Source organism: Coffea arabica, chromosome 2e, assembly GCF_036785885.1.
Source record: "Coffea arabica cultivar ET-39 chromosome 2e, Coffea Arabica ET-39 HiFi, whole genome shotgun sequence".
NCBI classification, from domain to species: Eukaryota; Viridiplantae; Streptophyta; class Magnoliopsida; order Gentianales; family Rubiaceae; genus Coffea; species Coffea arabica.
This window is the reverse complement of record NC_092313.1, coordinates 8,441,131-8,461,651: the sequence shown is the minus strand read 5'-3', so window position 1 is coordinate 8,461,651 and position 20,521 is coordinate 8,441,131. Positions and strand designations below refer to the sequence as shown.

Below are 20,521 nucleotides of genomic sequence, written 5' to 3'. Positions count from 1 at the left end.
ACAAATTGCATCATTCAAAACTTTTATTAAACCAATTATAATAAAGTAGATTATGTTCATCGATAATAAAGTACATTAGATAAGGGTATTTTAGAGAGGTTAAAAATTAATTATATTTTTCAATTAAAAAGTTGACTAGTATAATTTAGGATGGAAGAAAAGAAAAAAACTAGTCGTTTTCGACTTCAATGACAAGTTTACAGTAAGACTACGTGAATTAAAAAAAAAATATAGACGACAAGCAATTAAACATTCTATGCTTTATGGTTGCAGCAACAGAATTGAAAGAGACATGCAAGCTGAGAATTGCGGTTTCTGCGCAGCATTCTCCACTTGGCACTGAACAACACTGCCTCTCTTTGCTTGCACTGCCAAAACAGTAGTGTTTCTAGAAAGATAAATAAACAAAACTAAGTCACAACGTACATAAACATTTGAACTCAAGACTACAAGGAAATGATCAGAAAAAAATGGCATGTGTAATTGTGCACGTATATTTTGTCAGGTGAACTAGCATCTGGTACTTGGCTACAGGGTGCGACAAATTCCAACATGAACCCATTCATTCTAGTTTATCAGCAGTTTGCTTTGACCCTGTCCTGCATTCTTTCCTTTCTTGGGTAAGAAAAGTTGTTTTAACATCCTCGCAAAGGATAAGTTTGGTTTCTTCTCGAAGTCTGATGGTCTTAAAAAGTTGGAACTATGAGAAATTGTGGTGAAGTTTGTTAATTTTCTTTCTTGGGTTCATATATATTTTAACTGGAGAAGCTCAGCTTGATTAAGAAGAGAGGGTAAAAGTTTAGATCTGTGAGTCTTATGTCTACATAACAGGTAAACCCTTTTTATAAAATAACATTTGAAACCATAAATACATATAGTTTTGTGGATAATTAACCATTTAACCATATTCGTTATCTTACAAATCTTGGTGCAAAATGAAAAGTAACTGTCACACGTACCAGTCAAAAGATGAAAAGTAGCTTTCATGGCATGATAGGTTAATTGTAGCTGGGAGAGATGAATATGCATCAAGTAGGAGGAGAAATGAGGGGATCAAGTCTTTGATGCCATTAGCCATTCTTGAAACACAATTTTCTACACCATCAAGCATGGCTAACAATCTTTAAAAAAATGCACGCAGGCTGTCTCTCTTAAGCATCAAAAAGTTACATACACTGGAAGACAAAATCATGGATATATTATTGGTATCTGCAAATTAGTTTACTCCAGAAAGAAACAGTCTTCAATTATATAAATGCAAGGAGTTCAACATACTTGATGATCAAATTCATTGTGTCATTCATTCATTCCCGGCTGCTACTTTCACGTTATATTAAGGATAGCAACCACCTGTCCTTGAACCTGTACCCAAAAACAAGAACAGAAAATCCATGATATCAAACAAGAGGGATGCCTTAGAATAGGAAAAAGCTTTCAGAACTTGTCAAACCCCTGAGCCCTGCAAAAGAAAAACTTCTCAATCAACGTCTACAATAGCTTCCAAATCATCTGATCGGCCTTCCTGTGGCCTAAAAGAATCGAATATTCCCCATCAAATTGCCCATTCAACGTTCTTGATTAATATAAGTAGCTGCAGACTTTACATAACCACTACATGAAGCGCAGTAAACATGAATATTCCTGTCAATTCCAAATTAACAAAAGACATAGTGGGATAGCTGCTAGATAGCCTAGATGTGTGTGTGTGTATATATATATATATGTATAGATGTATATATGTACATAGATTAAATACATTAAAATAACTAAAAATTGCTTCGCAATCTACCGGAAGACAGAATTAATACACCTTTTGGGCCACAATGGGCCCAGAACTCTTCCAACAGCTGGCAGAGTGACCACACCACAAATTGCCGGCCCAAATTCACATTCTTTTGTTCTTTTCAACCCCCTAACCTTCAAATAATGCTTCCATTTCCCATTCTCCTCTCAGCATCATAACACTCAGCTTCTCGAGTCTCACCCTTTCAGGAAACTGCTCCACCTTCAGTGATGATTGAAACAGCCTCTCCACCTCCTCAGAAGACACGAAAATCGGCAGAAAATGCTGAAAACGACCGCGACACGCCGAGTTTCGACTCCACAACCTCGACGACAACCACAAGCACTGCCACTCCCGTTGGTATTGAAGCAAAGATCAGTACAAGCTCAGCATCCGAAGCCTTCAACTGGGTAGCATCAGGGCACACCTCATCCTTCAATAAGCCTCATGCAACGGCAAACGGGGATCCCGGGTGGATTGCCATACGTAGCATTCACTCAGATGTAAACATGATCACCCTCCAAGACTTGTCTTTCATCAAGAAACTTGGGAGTGGGGACATTGGCACTGTCTATCTTGTGGAGCTCAAGGGTGCCAGAGGTTGCATGTTTGCAGCTAAGGTGATGGATAAAGAAGAGTTGGCACAGCGGAGTAAAGAGGGTAGGGCAAGGATTGAAAGGGAAATATTGGAAATGTTGGACCATCCGTTTCTGCCTACTCTCTATACCACGTTGGATTCTGCTAGGTGGTCTTGTTTGTTGACCGAGTTTTGTCCCGGCGGTGACCTGCATATTCTGCGACAACGGCAGCCAGGGAGACGTTTTGATGAGGCTGCCGTCCGGTTAGTATTGCTTCTCTGCATGGCTGCAAATCTTCCACCACATTCTGTCATTTTTATGTTTGTCATTTCATACGCACCTCAATATTTTATTTTTCTAAAACTTTTTTGGTACTTAATCAGTTCACTCTCCAAAAACACTCTTAAATCCAAAAACGCAGACTAATAAGTCTGCTGCATAAGTCTTTCAATTGTTGTTCTAGTTCTTGAAGGTTGGAGGTGGATAAAAAATAACATTCAGGCATTTGTGCTCTGAAAATAACATTATTATAAATTCTTTTTAGATTTTGTGTTCATACTCCATATATTTGTCATTAAGAAATGAATGTACAATTGCCTAATAATTTATGACATGGTGGGCTCACAAACTATGAGTTGGTTAGACTTTTTTATCAGTCTCTTGTCTTCCCATTTTCAGTCGCGGCCTGCGTCATAATTCATATGTTAGACTTTCTCTCTCTCTTCTTTTCTTGTAAAAATCATTTTGTTTTGTGTACTTTTGTTTCTTTTTGTAAAGGGAATCGTGTTTGCAGACTTTGTAAACTAATACAGCCAAATTCTTGTCTTAAATATAATCATTAACTCAGTTAGCCACAAATGGTTGACATTTTCACTAATTTGCTTGTTAATATTTAGGTTCTACGCATCAGAGGTGGTGGCTGCTTTAGAGTATCTACACATGAAAGGGATAATCTACCGTGATCTGAAGCCCGAAAACATTCTCGTAAGAACAGATGGTCACGTAATGTTGACAGATTTTGATCTCTCCCTAAAATGTGACAATTCGAAACCAACGGCTCAACTTGTTCCTGAAAGCTCCCCATTAACACTGAACATCGGTGAATCGAAGATTTGTACAGTCGAGGCAAACCTATCCTCCAAGTCATATTGCATTCTACCCAGATGTATGGTGCCAGCCGTTTCATGTTTCCAGAATAAGCGAAGGAGAAAGAGGCGGCAAGGTCATCAGAGGAGGGCCCTCGAGATAGTGGCAGAGCCAATCGAGGCTCGATCGATGTCTTTTGTGGGCACCCATGAATACTTAGCCCCGGAAGTTGTATCAGGGGAAGGGCATGGCAGTGCAGTGGATTGGTGGACACTGGGGATATTCATCTTTGAGTTAATTTATGGGTTGACACCATTTAAGGGGCTTGATAATGAGTTTACCCTGTCCAACATTGTGGCTCGATCCCTTGAATTCCCCAAGGAGCCTGTTGTGTCTAGCTCAGCCAAGGATTTGATGGCTAAGCTCTTGATCAAGAACCCCACAAAGAGAATGGGATCCACAATGGGGGCTACAGCGATCAAGAACCATCCATTCTTTGACGGGGTGAATTGGGCTCTGTTGAGACGTACAGAACCGCCTCACGTTCCCCAGCCTCCCAATAACAAGGATTTGGTCTCCAGTTCTGATCATTATGATGCTTCTGTAGAATATTACTGAATTGTCTATGTTTTACTACTTCAAGGATGAAAGTTTTTCAATTATTGCATAGGTTTATGTGTACTGATATGCATACATGTATACAAACATTGATTACCAACTATCAAGTGTGATGACCTCTTTTACAGACATCAGAAAGAGGAAAAATTTTCTATAGGCCATGGAAGTTATTCTTTACAGATCATGCCTTTAAAACACTTGCATTTTTAAATCTAGAAGTCTTCACACTCAAGGTATAACAATCCTCAAACCAAATCTAAATTAAAATCTTACTAGCTACATGCTGTAACTATGCACCAATCTTGAACAGAAGGCTTTCGTTTTCAAACATTTTCACCACAAGCCCGTTTTATAGTAGTGATGATAGCTAGAAGGAAAACTATGTATTATCTTCATCCTACCGGTCCCTTCCATTTGAAAAGATGAGGGTTCAAATACCCATCACATATAATTGGACCTCATTTATCCTTAGCCATCTTTCCAGGCAACAGGGTTATCAAATAGGTAGAAGCACCTGAACGATTGAAGGCCGACTCAAATCTCAATGTTGACCGTCAGAACTCCCTCGGTTGCTTGTCTCAGCTCCATTGTCATTCTTCATTTTCCTTCTTGGTGGTTGTACATCTCAGTGAATTCAGAGAAAAATTTAAAACACTTACACCAAATTCTTATGCTGGATTTAGCAGAACTCCGATCATGCAATTCAAGAAGCCAAAATAAATGGCAATATCAAGATACATTTCTTTTTATACTTGCTGATACTGGCAGTATACCTGTTCATTTGTGCAGTAAATCAGACATCCTTCTCTTTTTTTTTTTTCCTTGCGTTGCCTAATGTTTTTTAGTATCATTATGGTAATAGTTTGCTCGAGTACATTTTACCATGATATTTTTTTTTTGCAGTAGATCGTAAAGACTAATTCGTTAGTTGATCCACCTGACCAAATTTATCAGTTATTGTGAGTAAGAAGCGAATCTGATTGAGTTTGTGCTTTGTCCGGATCAAGGGATAGACCAACAATTCGAAAACAAAATTGGGGATTGAAAATGATTAACTTATATTACTTAGTAATTTATAAGCCAAAACATGCAGCCTCTTGTCTTCCTTTCTTCCCATCCAAGCTTATTATAATCCTTTCTTTTGCGTCGGGTTATAATCCAAAGGGTTAATCACATTTACCCTTCCTATATTTTGATTAAACTATCAATAGATCCCCTCCAGAAGTGGCTTATATGAGCTTTTAGAGGCATTTGGTCATAATCCAAAGTCCATATGGGTCAAATTGTTCGCTCAATTATGCGTGGGTCTCAAAGGTGGCTCGTATCGGTTTTAGAAGTGACTTTCGCCTAACATGACACATAAATCATAGATTTTGTGCCAAATATAATGCTTGGATTTAAAGAATGGCCCGACAACTGTTGAGCGAAATTATTAACTCAAATTATTTAATAAATTATGGACCGAAGCTTATAAACGAACCTTGCCTCTTCCTTTCTTGCCACCAGTGTGAGATGGGGCCTCACATGCCAAATCCCAAATAATTGATTAAGCATGTCATCATGATTCTCCCAACAGTACACCACTTGTGCAAGCTAATCTCTACAATTACGACGCTTAGGTCCTTGCATTAAAAGACATATTGTCCTTTTATAGTATGGTGAGACAGGCACCATAAAGAATAAAACGCATAAAACGTCAACGTATAATGGTTTGAGGTGGGCTATGGAGAGTAAGAGCTAGTTGGAGGCTTGGAGCTGGAAGTTGAACTTTTGACCTGAACTACATTAAGGAATTGGACCACCAAATCTCAGTAATCAGAAAAGGGAAAGTGTTTGATGTTACTGGGGTGGCTTGAATGCCCCACTGGATTATGCAGTAAAATGAGATCACTTGCTGGCTTGATTGATAACACCAATTGAATGTTGAGAGCGTATAACCGTAAAACAGGCATCCAGTACTTCTGCAGAAGCACTCGGCGTAGATTGAAACTAAGGGAAACAAGAAACCTTAAATCAGAAATGAAGCCCTGCAATTTGAGAGTGGACTGTCTTTGCAGAGGCTAAAGCCTAAAAGACGCTCACTCTAATTCTCCATTCTCACTGTCCTTTCTTCGTCCATCTTTGATTAACAGTTCACCAAGTTACTAGCTGTCCTTTCAAGTCTTTGATTTGTCAAACTACTCATTAAACAACACCACCAACTTACTGCAACCAAATGCTAGTACTATATAACATAATAATAGATGTCCATTTTTCTCCTGTTTTCAACACCGGATGGAGCTCAATGGCCAATCGTTGTCAACCTCAGAATCACTTAAAGAAAATGATGATTCCGAATCCAGAACAGCAGCAGTGAAGCTGCAAAAGGTGTATAGGAGTTATCGCACCCGCCGTAAATTAGCAGATTCAGCTGTTGTTGCAGAAGAGCTCTGGTAGGTCATTGACACTCTGTTCTTCACCCATAAATGTAGTTCATGGTCATCAAGAACCATTTAACAATGATACCTTAATTGTCCCTGCTATGGTATTGTTTGAAGGTGGCATGCCATAGATTATGCTCGCCTGAACCATAGCACCATATCCTTCTTCAATTTCTCAAAACCTGAAACAGCTGCCTCTCGGTGGAATAGGATCAGCTTAATTGCTTCAAAGGCAAGCATTAGGATGTACAAATTGAAGTTTAAGCCCCCCCCTGCTCCGACCTTGTACTTCTGAACTCTGAAGTTCTTCGCTGAATCTTATTTTTCTGTAGGTTGGAAAGGGCTTATCTCAGGATGATAAGGCCAGAAAGTTAGCTTTTCAACATTGGATTGAAGCTGTAAGTACACATCACAAAACTTTCAATAAGCCCTAGTCTTTTCATCTATTCAGGCATTTGATTATCATCATCAGCATGTATTACATGATTTTCATTGTTAACTATCATAATCATTTCATCCTCATGATCACAGGTTGATCCAAGGCATAGGTACGGTCATAACTTGAATATTTACTACGATGAATGGTTTGGAAGAGATACAGGACAGCCATTTTTCTATTGGTAAGTTATAACATTAAACTTTAGTCTTTGCTTGCCAATGAGAATTAACATTAATGCTTACAGCTACTGCTTACTAGATTTACTGGACAACTTATTACGTTTCCCTATATTATTCCACATCAATATATCTATCCTCCATCACATGCACCTCTGGCTAAGTGTGCCCTTAAATCACAGTTAAATGCGATATGATTTGTATTTTCCTTCTCAACCTTCCTACCCAGAGATGGAATAAACTTTTCTTGCCTCTTATGTGGCATTTGTATGAAATTCGGACTTCCACTACGATCCAAGCAATTTATAAAGAAGTCAACAGATCAGACTAATCTAATAGTCGTACCGTAGATGGAACTGTTAAACTGATTATTGTAATCGTTTAGGTAAATTAAGTTGCTTATAAGGCTTCACTAATCAAAACTGCATATGAGGGAAACTGTGAAAGCACCTAAATACTTATAATAGAGGAGGAGTCGTGAACTGTCAATTTTTGATAGTTTGATCTCGTTTGGAAATGGCTGCACCCAGATAATGGGATAGCTTATAGTTACCTTTTTGCAGGTTGGACATTGGAGATGGTACAAAACTTGACCTTGATGAATGCCCCAGATCAAAGCTTCGGCAACAATGCATCAAATATCTCGGACCTGTATGAACTCAGTATCAGATTAGATTATATATGAAATCAATTATGGAACACATTCAGTTATTTTCAACACCTGGTAGGAAAATCACACATCAAAAAAGCATATATAGGTGCCTTTCTGACAATATCTTCAGAGACTCGTGCATATATTCGCTGTAACATGTTCCTCCAGTTTAATTACCCTGTCTCAGCTATAGTTAACAAATACATGCAAAGTAATCAAGAGGAAATATGATAGAGTGATGTTAGTACAATGCTTATTGAATTTCGAGTTTCTCAATTTTTATAAGGCTTACAATTAACTATTCTAGAGTAAAGGAACACCACTAGAATGCTTTTGCCCATATCTCCTGCCAGCCAATATAAAAAAGAAAGAAATTAAAAGGGCTGAACAAGGTTTAAAGGTTTTAAATAGTCTCTTAACTCGTCACATTTGACACATTTACGTGTTTCTCTTTTCATTTTCTTTCCTTGTTACCAAAACAAGCAAGAGAGGTTGCATTATGAATATGTAATAGCTGAAGGTACTTTTCTACACAAACAAACTGGAGATCTTCTCAACACAACTAGTGGATTAAAACGTGCAAAATGGATATTTGTGATGAGTGCCTCCAAAAGGTTGTATGCTGCTGAGGTGAGATCATAAAAGAACAAGGTCGACAATTTCTTAGGTTGATGCTTCATTAACTTTGGTATCAAGCAACTAACTTCAGCTTCTCTGTGCCAAGAAAAAGAAGGGGTATTTCCACCATTCCAGCTTTCTAGCCGGAGGTGCCACTCTAGCTGCAGGGAGACTTGTAGCAGAACATGGAAAAGTAAAGGTGCGCTACTAATATTTATTCTAGATAATGGGGAAACACACACATCCTCACAAACCAAAAATCCAATATATTAGTGAAGATGGTCCATTCACGTCTCATGTCAGAAGAGTGCAATTGGAACAGAGTCGTGCATTTGTTTTCCCTTTGAGGTCAAGGATTATTTTTCACATCTGAGTGAATGAAAGATATGAACCTGGGTCTTCGTTGAAAGCTTTTATAGTAAAACTCATTTGAGAGGGTTTGGTGGTCTTAAGAATGGTCCAGCATGCATGCATTGCATGTGTATACTTCTAGTTAGCTCTTCGGTCACAAAATTCATGTCTGAAAATCATGATGAAACAAGGAATTTCAAGAATAAATTCTAAGAAATGCACAACTTAAGTAACACTACAGTGGCTAGTCTTCATGGTTGAACACTTGTTCAATTATATATGCATCACAAGGTTGCCAAAACAAATCGTTTCATCAGACTAATTTGAGAGACTTAAATGAAAAACAAGCAATGGAAAAAAATGTAAACTGATAGTTTATTATAAATAAGCTTTCCAAGTATACAGTGTGTATCTACCTCGTTTAGACATGAAAAAAGGATCATTTAACATGACAGAATACGAATTTCATTTATCTGTGTGTCACACTAAGAAATGAAACAAAAACTTTACTTTATCTCTATTTCAGTCAATCTCAACACACAGTGGACATTACCGACCAACAAATGAGAATCTTGGCATCTTCCTGGCCTTTCTCAAAGACAAAGGAGTCAATCTTGAAGAGGTTCAGGTATAAAAGCTAGAGCATCTTTTCACCCAATTCTGTTAATGAGAATGCCATATCAGCTCTGCAGATTCACTAACGATGCATTTTGGCCATGAGCTAACCTTGCTGTCAAAGAATTTGTACCGCAATATCAATGAGCTTAAGCCATTACCTTCCATTGCTGCCTGTATTACTCCTTTTATATAGAGTCTATTTGACTAATAAAATGTGCAGTAATGGTTGCATGTATGACCTCCTCCTACATCAGGCAGGTACTTCCCCATGCAAAGGAGTATGAAGACGATAATCTTCAGATAGCCAATGTTATTGAGGAAGACCTGCCTTTCGAATCTTCTACATATAGCATTAAACCACCAACAAGCAACTTGATAAGGACTTTATCCAATAATTGACAGTGCCCAGAAGTTACTCAAAAAGAATTACTGCAGAGGATTGAGTCCAAGAGAGAAGCAAATTCAAATCAACTAGGGCACCAAGTAAGTTTGAAATGGTCAACAGGAGCCGGCCCACGAATTGGATGCATTGCTGACTATCTGCATAATTTAAAAGAGCGAGCCTTGAAGTTCATTCACCTGTCATCCAAGGACCTTCAGAGTTCACCATCCCCTCAATCTACTTCCCAAGTTCTGAAATTAAGAAATCCTTGCAAGATGATGTGAAAGTAAGTTTACCCATGGATATTTAATTTCCTAAAGGGTCAATTATTGATCCACAATAAAGTATATTACCTTCTTCTTCATGGGCCACCAAATAAAATTGTAAGGTTTATCACCAGATGAAATCAAGATATTTACTCACCACATTGCAGCGAGAACATGATTTCAGGAACATATTTCTCATCAACCATCTGGGCAGCCAATCCACTCAAAACTTCATGGAGACTGTTTTGCTCAAGATGTGGATTTTGACTTGCAGAGAACAGAACTATCCTGTTCTTCAACTCTGTCCAGCTGAACCCAGTGTCCTTCTTCAGTGTCTTCTCCTTCATCAATTTTCTAGTCTCAGCCAATTCATTCCACATCCTTAAGCCTGCATAAATATTAGATAACATGATATGCACTGAAGTATCATCAGGATCAATACTTAATACCCTTTCAGCTGCATATTTCCCCAAAACCACATCTTTATTAGTTTTGCAGCCTGACAAAAGACAGCGCCAGACAACTTTATCTGCCTCTCCTGGAAAACGCCTTATGAAATCAAATGCTTCTTGTGTTTGTCCATGGCGGGCAAATAGACTGACCATACAGGCCAGATGATCTGCCTTTGGAGTGATCCTGTAGTCTCCAATCATGGAGTTAAAGTGGCACAATCCTTCCTGTAAAAGGCCTACATGACCACAGGCAGACAACACCCCAATAAATGTGATGTCATTGGGTTTAACCCCATTCATTTGCATCATATCATAGATCTCCAAAGCTTCCTTTGCAAACCCATTTTGAGCATAGCCAACCAGCATGGTATTCCAAGAAATCAAGTTCCTTGAAGGAAATGTATCAAAAACTTTCCTAGCAGCATCCATACGTCCACACTTGGCATACATATCAATCAAGGCACTTCCAACAACCACATTTGAATCAAATCCAGGTTTTAGAATGCGAGAATGAATTTGCTTTCCCCACTGGACTGCTGGTAAATCCCCACAAATGCTCAAGAGGCTAGAATAGGTATAAAGGTTAGGGTCAAAACCCTCAAAAAGCATGTCACGCAGAAACTGAATTGCTCCTTCATAATGACCAGAGCCTACAAAGCCAGTAATCATGGCATTCCAAGTGACAATATCATATTCATCCATCTCATAAAAAGTCTTCAGAGCCTCCTCAACAAGACCTCTTTTAATGTAAAAAGCCAAAGTTGTATTGCAGACTACGGTAAATGAATCAAATCCTAATTTTATGATCAAAGAATGAAGTTGTTTACCAACTCGTACATCCATTCCATCATCAATGGCTCCAAAGACAGATGCAAAAGTTTTCTCACTTGGTTTCATACCAGAAGAAAGCATCCTATGAAAAAGTAAAATAGCATCTCTCCCCTTTCCCTGTTGTACACAGCCCCCTATTAACGCAGTCCAAGCTGACAAATGTGGCTCATTAGCCTCTAGAAAAGCCTGATGTGCAGCTTCCAATTGGCCACACTTGGCATAAAAATTTACCAACCCAGTAATAACAAACTGATCCATTAGAATACAACACTTAACGATTAGGCAGTGGATTTGCTTCCCAAGTTCCAAATTCTCCAACACAGTACAAGCACCCAGAACACTCGAACAAGTGAACTCGTTAACAGTCATTCCCACCCTCAAAGACCTTAAGAACAATTTCAAACCTTCCTCGTTCTGTCCACACTGAAAACAAGAAGATATGAGTGAAGCCCAGGCAACCAAATTAGGCTCCAAGATAGCATCAAATGCAAGCCTAGCCGACTTCAACAACCCACATTTGCCGTAAAAATTAACCAAAGAATTACTGACAAAGCTATTCAAACTATCCTGAGTCCTATATATCCTCCCGTGAATTTCCTTCCCAATACTAACAGCCCTTGTATTAACACAAGCAGATATAGCACCAACATAAGTATGCTCGTTCGGCAAAAACCCTTCAAGAACCATTGACCTCAGGCAACTTAAGGCTTTTTCCGAGAGACCCATCTGAGAAAACGAGCAAATCAACGTCGTCCAAGTGATAACGTTTCGTTTTGGCATTATGTCGAACACGGTTTGAGCATAGCCCATCTGCCCCAACTGTAGGTACATCGAGAGCAAATGATTGTTTGTATAAACATCTGGGATAAATCCGGACCTGATTAGCTGAGCATGAACTGCTTTGCCGCTGAAAATGGACTTGTGCTTGGCGCAATTCTGCAAGAGGGAAGCAAAGGACTGCATGATGGCTATTGTGGCGTTCTGTTATGGAATTAATGGGCATCTTTCTTTTCCTTACAACTTCCTTTTTCTGTTTTCTTCTCTAAACAGTGGATTGTTGCAAGCAATTAGACATATTAGTATCTCTTATGGTAGCTGAAAACTGCACGTACGTGAAAGCGTGGAGAAAAAGTAATCAAATTAAAGAAAAGAACAGAAAAAAAAAAGCCATACAAGGCTGGAAGCTTGCCTTTTTCTTGCCAAAACAAAAGGCTTCTTTTGACTTTGTACGACTTTTACGTTAGTTAGCCGCGTCTATGGATGCCAAGCTCAAGGCGGCAAATTTATTTCCGTTTTCCGATTTTCCACTTTTAAGTTTGCAATGGCTACGCTTCCGAAACCTTTTTTTTTTTTTTTGGAGATATATAAATAAATGAATCAGAAATGCATTTGCAAAGCACTATCACCCCATGCATGTTAATTCATTGATATTATAGCTAACGCACAAGGTTATGCATGGCCTAGGATGATACTGACGGATGGATTTAATGATAAAGGAGCAGATGACCAAATCCATAGATAAAAATGATGGGCAGCAAATATCTTCCATATGGGTTCTTGATTTTTTGAAGACTACCAGCCAAGTCCTCGATTATATCCTACCTACGGCCCCATAATCAAGTGACTCAAAATTGAAACAACTAATGGTGGCTGAGGAAAAAACCAATCCAAATATCAAGGTCCTGCATGGCTTTTTATGGTTGGGAATAGCGAGCGACAACATTTTTTTTTAGCCAATCTAACCAGCAAGAACCACTACATGAAATTCAAGGTTTCGCATGACCTTGACACTCTTCGTATCCCTTGGTTCCTGATTTACTGATGTTGGAAGTATACCACAAAATCAAATGAAAAACTTAGTTACAACATGAATATCGGCACCTTGATAAATTTAGACAGCCAAAACACTTTCTAGTTTCTGTTGCATGGAACAATATTCGAACATCTCAAATAAAAGATAAACGGAGCTTACAGTTAATTAGCGAATACTGAACACCACACACCGAGGTATTGTATATGTTTATTATTGTTGACCCGTAACATACATTTTAGCTCCTTAAGAGTAACATAATAAGTGAAAGCAACAGCTTTCTGGCCACTAGTGACCCAAATTATGCAGCTGCAACAGTTTCTGCGGGCTTCGATTCAGTTTCTGCAACAGTTTCTGTGGACTTCGATTCAGTTTCTGCAACAGTTTCTGCGGACTTCGATTCAGTTTCTGCAACAGTTTCTGCGGGCTTCGATTCAGGTGCAGCTGATGCTCCTTCTTCCCAGAAAGAAGTCTTCTTCCCGGTCTTTGAAACAGTCTGAAGGACTGCTTCAGGCTGTACATTACCCTTTACTGTCACTTTCTGCTCCTTAAGATCAATGTCAAATGATTCCACGCCTGAAAGTATTACCACGAAGCGCAAGTCAAATATTATACGTAAACCAATGTTCAACATGTCAAGACCACTCCATCTTTATAAGAAGTAAAGACAGTCAAATATTATATATAGAACAATGTTCAACATGTGATCAGTTGATAAAAATAATAGAATACTGCAGAGTCTGCAGTGGTTTACGAGTCTGATATAGTCGAATCACTTGCTATATGAATGGTATTTAAATTCTCAGCGCTATATTGGCAAACTTCTATCTTTTTTTTTTTGGCAATTAACAAAGAAACAGCCAAGTGCTGAATGCAAATATCACTAGTTTCTTTTGATCAAAATAGCACTTGAAACTATGGCCTGGTGTAAAGTCAGGAATTATTAAGCCGGCTACCATGCAGTCTGAAATAAGCACTGAACGACTAATCAATCAACAAACCTTCATTTCTATTACTTTACAAGAACATGAAAGTTCTGGGACAGGCTTATTTGACAGTTGAGAAATGATTTGTAAAATCAAGCACCAACTTAACTAACCAATTTCTCTAGGTGGCCACCAGATTTTGCACAATTCTGACAAGATATTACAGCAAAAGGCTATATTGCATATCCGAAGAGCATAATCAACATGGTCAGGGGGCACAGATTTTCCTCATTGATAGTTTCAAAGTCAGTGGTGTCAATGACAAACAATCAAATGAAGAATAGGCAAGTTGACAAACCTTCCATTTTGCTTAACACCCGATTCACAGCTCCAACACAGCCTTGGCATGACATGCCAACCTTGAGGACAACAGTCTGCAAACATGGAAAATGAGAAATATTAAGGTCAGAATTACAAGTCGAGTAAAACATTGCTTATATTCCCATGCTACTTCCCCAGTATCGTCGAATCCAAAGTATCGTCTGGAAAATACAGATTTCAGCAAATAAATTAGCTAAAAGAAATGCTTAATTCAACCGGAACTTCCAGATAGAGTGTTTGGAAATAATAATTTCCCTTTTTTTTCTTGACCAGTGCAATTAAGCATCCAATCACTGAAGAATAAACACAAAGTTACTGAACTTGCTAGTCAAAACATAAATTGATCATCTAATTTTACTGCAAATTGCCTGCTCGATGCTTCGGTAGAACCAAATGATAGCGGTGAAAAGCGTTGTATTACATTTTTAAAAAAAAAAGACACTTTTACATACATAAATATTCAAGAACAGATGAGTAACCACATTATCTTTCAAGAACACGGAAAATAGCCTAATTTCAACTAAGCAAATTACCCCGATTAAATCTTAGGGCACCCAAATCAGTTCTAATTCGAGAAATTTCGGGTAGGGCAACTAACGGGAAACTTTTAGCTAAACTATGAGATTATGCTTCGCAACCTGATTCCACCTGAATTTACAAAACTAATCATGAATGCTACCAAACAAGAAATCGGAGGGAAAGAAGAAGAGGAAGAAGAAGAAGAAGAGGGAGTACCTGAGACATGATTGCTGATGACTGAATTAAAATTATCAAATGCCGAGAGATAGAAGTAGGATACGTGGGATAGACGGGTGTGCCTTAAATTGCCAAGTCGGTGGGGTATTTATCGACTGAGAAAAAGACGACGAGGGAGAAGAAAAAAAAATTGCTAAATAAAAAATTCTGCGCAGATAAATTGGAGAAGTCAGCCGAATCGGGATTTTAAAATACCCTTAAATTTTGATTCGTCATGCCGCGTAATCGCACACGACTTCCGTTGTAAATATATTAATATTATTCTTTTCTCTGTCTATGCGTACTCTTGGATAGGGATGTAATCGAGTCAAGTCGAGCTCGAGTATTGCTATACTCGAGCTCGACTCGACTTATATGTACCTAAGTTGGAGCTTGATTCGAGTTCGATCGAGTCCAAAAAATCGATACTCGAGACTTGACTCGAGAAACTCCCTTTAAACTCGAGACTCGATTCGATAAGGTTCGACCTTTTGGCAAGCCTTATCAAGTCGAGTCCAATCAAGTTTCTTGACTCGACTCTGAAAATGCACACTTCTGCCCTTATGGAATTTTATTATAAAGAAGAGTATATTGTAAATTCAATATAAATTATATCCATAACGGTCATTTTATAATTATAATATATATATTATTTAAATACACCCCGACTCGACGAGTAGCTCGACAAGTCACGAACCTCGAAATATTGGCTCGAAACTCGACTCGAATAACAATCGAGTAGCTCGCGAGTAGCTCGGCTCGCGTACATCCCTACACTTGGACATTAAAACACTAGTACAGGTGAAGAATTGAGGTTGCAATTGCATATTTGCAGCTCCAAAAATAAAAATTGAACTACCGAATCTGGAGGAAATGAAGAAAATCATCGTGTTCTTTCTTTCTTTTTTGTTTTTGTTATAATTTTCTAGATGCCCGAATTTCACTATAGTGTTTCATGTTGATCGTTGAAGTTGACCCAATGATCAGAATTAGAGGTGTCAATATGGATAAATGGTTCATAATTGGTTTTGACTTAATGGATGGTGGATAAAATTTATCCAATCCATTTAGATCCATTTAATAAATGGATCTAAATGGATGGATCTAAATGGATTAAATAAAAACCAATTATCCATTTATAATCCATTTAAATATTTTGATTACTTTATTTTTGTATTATCATTTCTTGTAATATGAAAATACTTTTTTACGTACTTGTAAATTTTAAGTGTATTTGAATGAGAAAGAGTACAAAATACGCCATTCTCTCATGGTCGTAAAAGGACTTTGGATAGCAAAAGAACTACAATTAAGCTATCAAACATTAACTGATGCAGAAACTTATCACGCGACTGAAGGTGCTTGCAATCCCCAATTCACAAGGGAAGACGTAGTTAATAATAACGAACACTACAAGGAATTAAAGAAAAGAATAAAATTCAAACTGGCATATTTTATGATGTCCAGTCCAGCAGGCACATGTATGCACGGCAGAGAGAGGGAGAGAGAGAGAGAGGCCACCAAGGCCAAGGGGAGCTGCTGAGGCCTCACCAGGCATTTCCTTTCCGTTTCTTTTATTTGGTTTTTAAGTAAATGGATATATGTGATTTTTATGGATAATTCATATAAATCCATTTAATTTAATGGTTTTGCTTTGGTCAACCATTTAAAATCAATATTATAAATGGATAATCCAAATCCATTTAATTATGGATTATATGGATGGATAAATGGATCTCAATCCAAATTGCCACCTCTAATCAGAATTCTTAGAAACGATTGGTTTGTGAGGAGAAGTGAGAGGATTTTTTTTTTTAACAAAAAAAAAAACACACACCTTACGTTTCAATAGATCATTGGCGAAAGGATTGTGAAAACTTGCTTTTGTTTTCCTCATTAATATCGATTTATTATACAATGATTTATAATGTCTCAGATGATTAGTATGAACATTAAACCATAGATGAAAATCATACTCATCTATATCATCCCCATCTATGTATAAAAAATTGTGTATCACTTTCATAATATTAACTATCAAATGGTCCAGAAAATATGAGAAATAAGACGATATTCAATTTTCACATATTTATGTAATTTATCCAAAAAAGAGAGATATACGATTGTTTGGATAGTTATTTTTTTTAAAAAAAATTTATCTTTTTCGTGATTTCATTTTTGAATCGCATTTTTATCTCTTATACTTTTTTCCACAAAAAAAAACTTCAAAAAAAAAAAAATTCCAATCCAATCCGGCTCTTAAGCTCGGTGGATGGCCAAATCTTAAACTTTTCATCAGATAACGGGTACACCAAACATGTTGGATTCCTTGAAAGCCATTTGTTCTGGTCGGCCTCAGTCAATCATCATTTTCGAATAAATCCACTATCATTGGCCTGGCCAGCAGTAAGAGTTCTTTTTTTTTTTCAGAAAAGAAACAGCAGTACAAGTCGGTCCTTCTTATTCACTCTTCGCCATGCAATTCGACGTACGTCCCAACTTTGTTGCAGTACAAACAGTGGAGTACAAAAGTGAATGCGTACAGAACTTGGTAGTACAAAAGTGCGTTTTCCGCTTCTCGTTTCCCATTTCATTTGTTTTTTTTATTCGCCTGTTCTATCATGGCCCATGGGTACCGCGTTATAAGATATGACTGGGCTTTTTTGGACTCTTCATACAAGATGCGGCTGGAGTATCATTATTGGATATCTTTTCCTGGACTTCTTTGGTGTACTGATGCTGCTCGATTGGTATGATGAACTAGGCCCAAACTTGAAAGGGCTAAACTACAAAAGCATTGCGGTGAGTCCACCCAAACTGCTGTTCCACAATCTAGTAATATTTTTTGCATTAATCTTTCAAATTCAAATTTTGCATGATTGTTATTCATCCAACGCTGATAGTGTATACACCGTCAATGTAGAAAAGATTTACTCATATTTTTTATTAATATATTTAATACTGTCAATTACACAAATAAGAGTCCACAATCTTCTCTTATTTGTATTGTATCGTATATGTAAACTTAGGATTAATTTTTTATACACTGACCATCCCTATTGGATACATGACAATTTATCTGAATTTAAATTTAAAATTTAAAATTAGCTTATGTGTCATGTATCCAACGGTGATAGTGTATACATATTGTCAGCGTATATAAGATTTACTCGTAAAATTAATGAATTCTGCAATCTTGTTTGGAGCATTTTTATTGGTTAAAAAACAAATTTTGGACAAAACAAATATTTTGTTATTTTGTTACTTTGGTATTGTAATTTCCAAACTCCTTACTTCCTTTTTACTTCTTTTTTTTTTTTTTCCGGAAACTTAGACCTTACTTCCTTTTTACAGATTGCCAATAGTTGTACAAGTCACCAACGCATGACACATGTTACACAGCAGCTGAACAAGAAACACAAAATAGATAAAAAAAAAGAAGGAAAGACGTTACTTAAAATAGAAAACGCTTCCTTTCCGCCTGTGGCCTCACCCTTTCTTTCCAAAGGAAAAAGGGACTAAAGAAAAAATGGAAACGGGTTCAACAATTTATCAGAGAGCAACTTTGATAGCCTACATGGTTGGTTGAACTTTGAAGCCCTTGATGCACTAGTAGCAATACGTGCAAGTCTCTTCATACGGAATACACTGTAAATATGAAAATCTCGTGAAAGAACATATGGTAATTGGTAAAAAGCTTCTCCAGGTTCAGGCCTTTCAGCTTCAGGGGTTGCATTCTTTGCCTGATCAAGCTCCTGAACCATAAGGCATTCTCTGAAAAAAAAAAAAGGCAAGCCATTTTTTTCTGGGTGGAAGCCTGGCCTAAAACATGACCCCCGCTTTAGCCACCCCACATGTATGTATATAAAGGGATGTTTAGGTAGTTTAATTCCCACGAACATCATCTGTACCAGTTTCCTATTCATACATCATCTTACTAGCACTGACGGAAAAAATGACTCCTCTGAGATGCATCAATTTCATTTTTCTGGCCTTTTGGGCTCCTGCTGTCCTCGCGGTGATGGCCGAAAAACCCCCAGTTCCTACATACCTAATCCCCAAACCCCCTCCACCGCCATCGCCAGTGAAACCATCAGTACCCGTGATACCTGTCAAACCCCAAATCGTGAGATGCCGCTCCAAATTGTTTCCTCACTGCTTCAATATCCCCTTCCTTTGCCCCTTAGACTGTCTTACCAACTGTTATGTGGACTGTGTCACCTGCAAGGCTTACTGCAGTAAGTTCAGTAACTGTACATTATAATTATTACCACGGCATTCCCCTCTCTAACATAACATTGTGCTTTCCACTATAATTTGGGACTTCAAAATCGTGCTTGGACTAATGCAGACCAATGTAGCTCTCTAGTGCAAGTTTTATTCTTGAATTTCTAACTTTTGGCCCTTTCAATTATTCTATCTCCAGGTTGCAACTTTCCCGGCGCTGTTTGTCAGGATCCACGATTCGTTGGGGGCGATGGCAACACATTTTACTTCCATGGCCGCAAGGATCAGGACTTCTGCCTGGTTTCGGATACCAATCTTCATGTAAATGGTCATTTCATTGGCAAAAGAAAACCCAATTTGCGCAGAGACTTCACTTGGGTGCAGGCCATTGGAATAATGTTCGACGACCACAGAATCCTCGTGGCCGCAAAAAGGACTTCAACGTGGGACGACAATGTGGATCGACTCGCTATATCCATTGATGGAAATCCGATTTCCCTCCCCACTGAAGAAGGATCCAAATGGCAACTTCCGGCCCCGTCCAATGTCAGTATCATGAGAACAAGCAACAATAACGGACTTGTGGTTGAAGCCGTGAACAATTTCAGGATCACCGCCAATGTGGTTCCAATAACAGCTCAAGAATCAAAAGTTCATGGTTATGACATTACTGATGAGGATTGCTTCGCCCATTTGGAGCTTGGGTTCAAATTCTTCAACATCACCGATTCAACTGATGGAGTTCTGGGACAAACCTATAGGAGCGATTACGTGAACAAAATGAAGGTGAATGCGGTAATGCCAGTCATGGGCGGTGACCGTAAGTACTTGACTTCGGGACTTTTTAGTGCCGATTGTGCTGTTTCTCGCTTTGGTGGGAAGGTTCTTGAGAAAGCCAATTCTGCTTCTCCTGTGCATGAGTATCCAGCCTTGAACTGCAAGAGTGGGATGGAAGGGAATGGCTTGGTTTGCAAAAAATAATTAAGTTGCTACAGAGCATGTTGTATGCTGAATGATGAGCTATAAATAATTGAGTTTCAGAAAAGTCTTATTAGAAATGAAGTGATCATAGCTTTACATGATGTAGCCGCTGTAGTAAATTGCTTATTCTGATTTCTGTTTATGGGTTTTTATTATCAATTTGCATTTAGTTAAACAAACCTGGAAATTAT

The 20,521-nt window shown here is 38.1% G+C and overlaps 5 protein-coding genes and 1 long non-coding RNA gene across 15 annotated transcripts; 3 read left to right on the top strand and 3 right to left on the bottom strand.

The window, feature by feature from the left end:
* Positions 1 to 161: 161 nt before the first annotated feature.
* LOC140036621 (uncharacterized) lies at positions 162 to 1,652 on the bottom strand. 3 transcript variants are annotated; one of them, XR_011840173.1, is made up of 3 exons: positions 1,276 to 1,652; positions 960 to 1,175; positions 162 to 388 (listed from the first exon to the last, which is right to left on the bottom strand). It is a non-coding gene; the product is annotated as an uncharacterized lncRNA (long non-coding RNA). The 3 variants fall into 3 exon arrangements; XR_011840172.1 differs by having other exon boundaries at positions 960 to 1,652; XR_011840171.1 differs by lacking the exon at positions 960 to 1,175.
* A 244-nt stretch (positions 1,653 to 1,896) lies between these two features.
* Positions 1,897 to 4,226, top strand: LOC113730691 (serine/threonine-protein kinase D6PKL2-like). The gene is made up of 2 exons (XM_027255550.2): positions 1,897 to 2,624; positions 3,258 to 4,226. The coding sequence occupies exons 1-2, from the start codon at positions 2,014 to 2,016 to the stop codon at positions 4,063 to 4,065; spliced, it is 1,419 nt and encodes a 472-aa protein (XP_027111351.2). The 5' UTR covers positions 1,897 to 2,013; the 3' UTR covers positions 4,066 to 4,226.
* Positions 4,227 to 5,664: 1,438 nt separating this feature from the next.
* On the bottom strand, positions 5,665 to 12,976 carry LOC113728500 (pentatricopeptide repeat-containing protein At3g49170, chloroplastic-like). Of its 8 annotated transcripts, none has more exons than XM_072078696.1 (4): positions 10,145 to 12,976; positions 9,275 to 9,988; positions 7,654 to 7,749; positions 5,665 to 6,881 (listed from the first exon to the last, which is right to left on the bottom strand). In XM_072078696.1, exons 1-2 carry the CDS (start codon positions 12,231 to 12,233, stop codon positions 9,954 to 9,956), a joined length of 2,124 nt encoding a protein of 707 aa, XP_071934797.1. In that variant the 5' UTR covers positions 12,234 to 12,976; the 3' UTR covers positions 5,665 to 6,881; positions 7,654 to 7,749; positions 9,275 to 9,953. The 8 variants fall into 8 exon arrangements, with proteins under 8 accessions (XP_071934797.1, XP_071934798.1, XP_071934799.1 ...); XM_072078697.1 differs by having other exon boundaries at positions 9,919 to 9,988; XM_072078698.1 differs by having other exon boundaries at positions 5,665 to 6,811; positions 9,919 to 9,988.
* LOC113730690 (IQ domain-containing protein IQM3-like) lies at positions 6,340 to 9,375 on the top strand. Its single transcript, XM_027255548.2, has 8 exons — positions 6,340 to 6,497; positions 6,603 to 6,717; positions 6,818 to 6,883; positions 7,017 to 7,105; positions 7,664 to 7,751; positions 8,236 to 8,382; positions 8,477 to 8,569; positions 9,248 to 9,375. Exons 1-8 carry the CDS (start codon positions 6,340 to 6,342, stop codon positions 9,353 to 9,355), a joined length of 864 nt encoding a protein of 287 aa, XP_027111349.2. The 3' UTR covers positions 9,356 to 9,375.
* Positions 12,977 to 13,130: 154 nt separating the features above from the next.
* On the bottom strand, positions 13,131 to 15,295 carry LOC113730689 (copper transport protein ATX1-like). The gene is made up of 3 exons (XM_027255547.2): positions 15,123 to 15,295; positions 14,365 to 14,440; positions 13,131 to 13,656 (listed from the first exon to the last, which is right to left on the bottom strand). Exons 1-3 carry the CDS (start codon positions 15,129 to 15,131, stop codon positions 13,382 to 13,384), a joined length of 360 nt encoding a protein of 119 aa, XP_027111348.1. The 5' UTR covers positions 15,132 to 15,295; the 3' UTR covers positions 13,131 to 13,381.
* A 3,604-nt stretch (positions 15,296 to 18,899) lies between these two features.
* Positions 18,900 to 20,428, top strand: LOC113733481 (uncharacterized). The gene is made up of 2 exons (XM_027259850.2): positions 18,900 to 19,360; positions 19,549 to 20,428. The coding sequence occupies exons 1-2, from the start codon at positions 19,078 to 19,080 to the stop codon at positions 20,328 to 20,330; spliced, it is 1,065 nt and encodes a 354-aa protein (XP_027115651.1). The 5' UTR covers positions 18,900 to 19,077; the 3' UTR covers positions 20,331 to 20,428.
* The last annotated feature ends 93 nt before the right edge of the window (positions 20,429 to 20,521 follow it).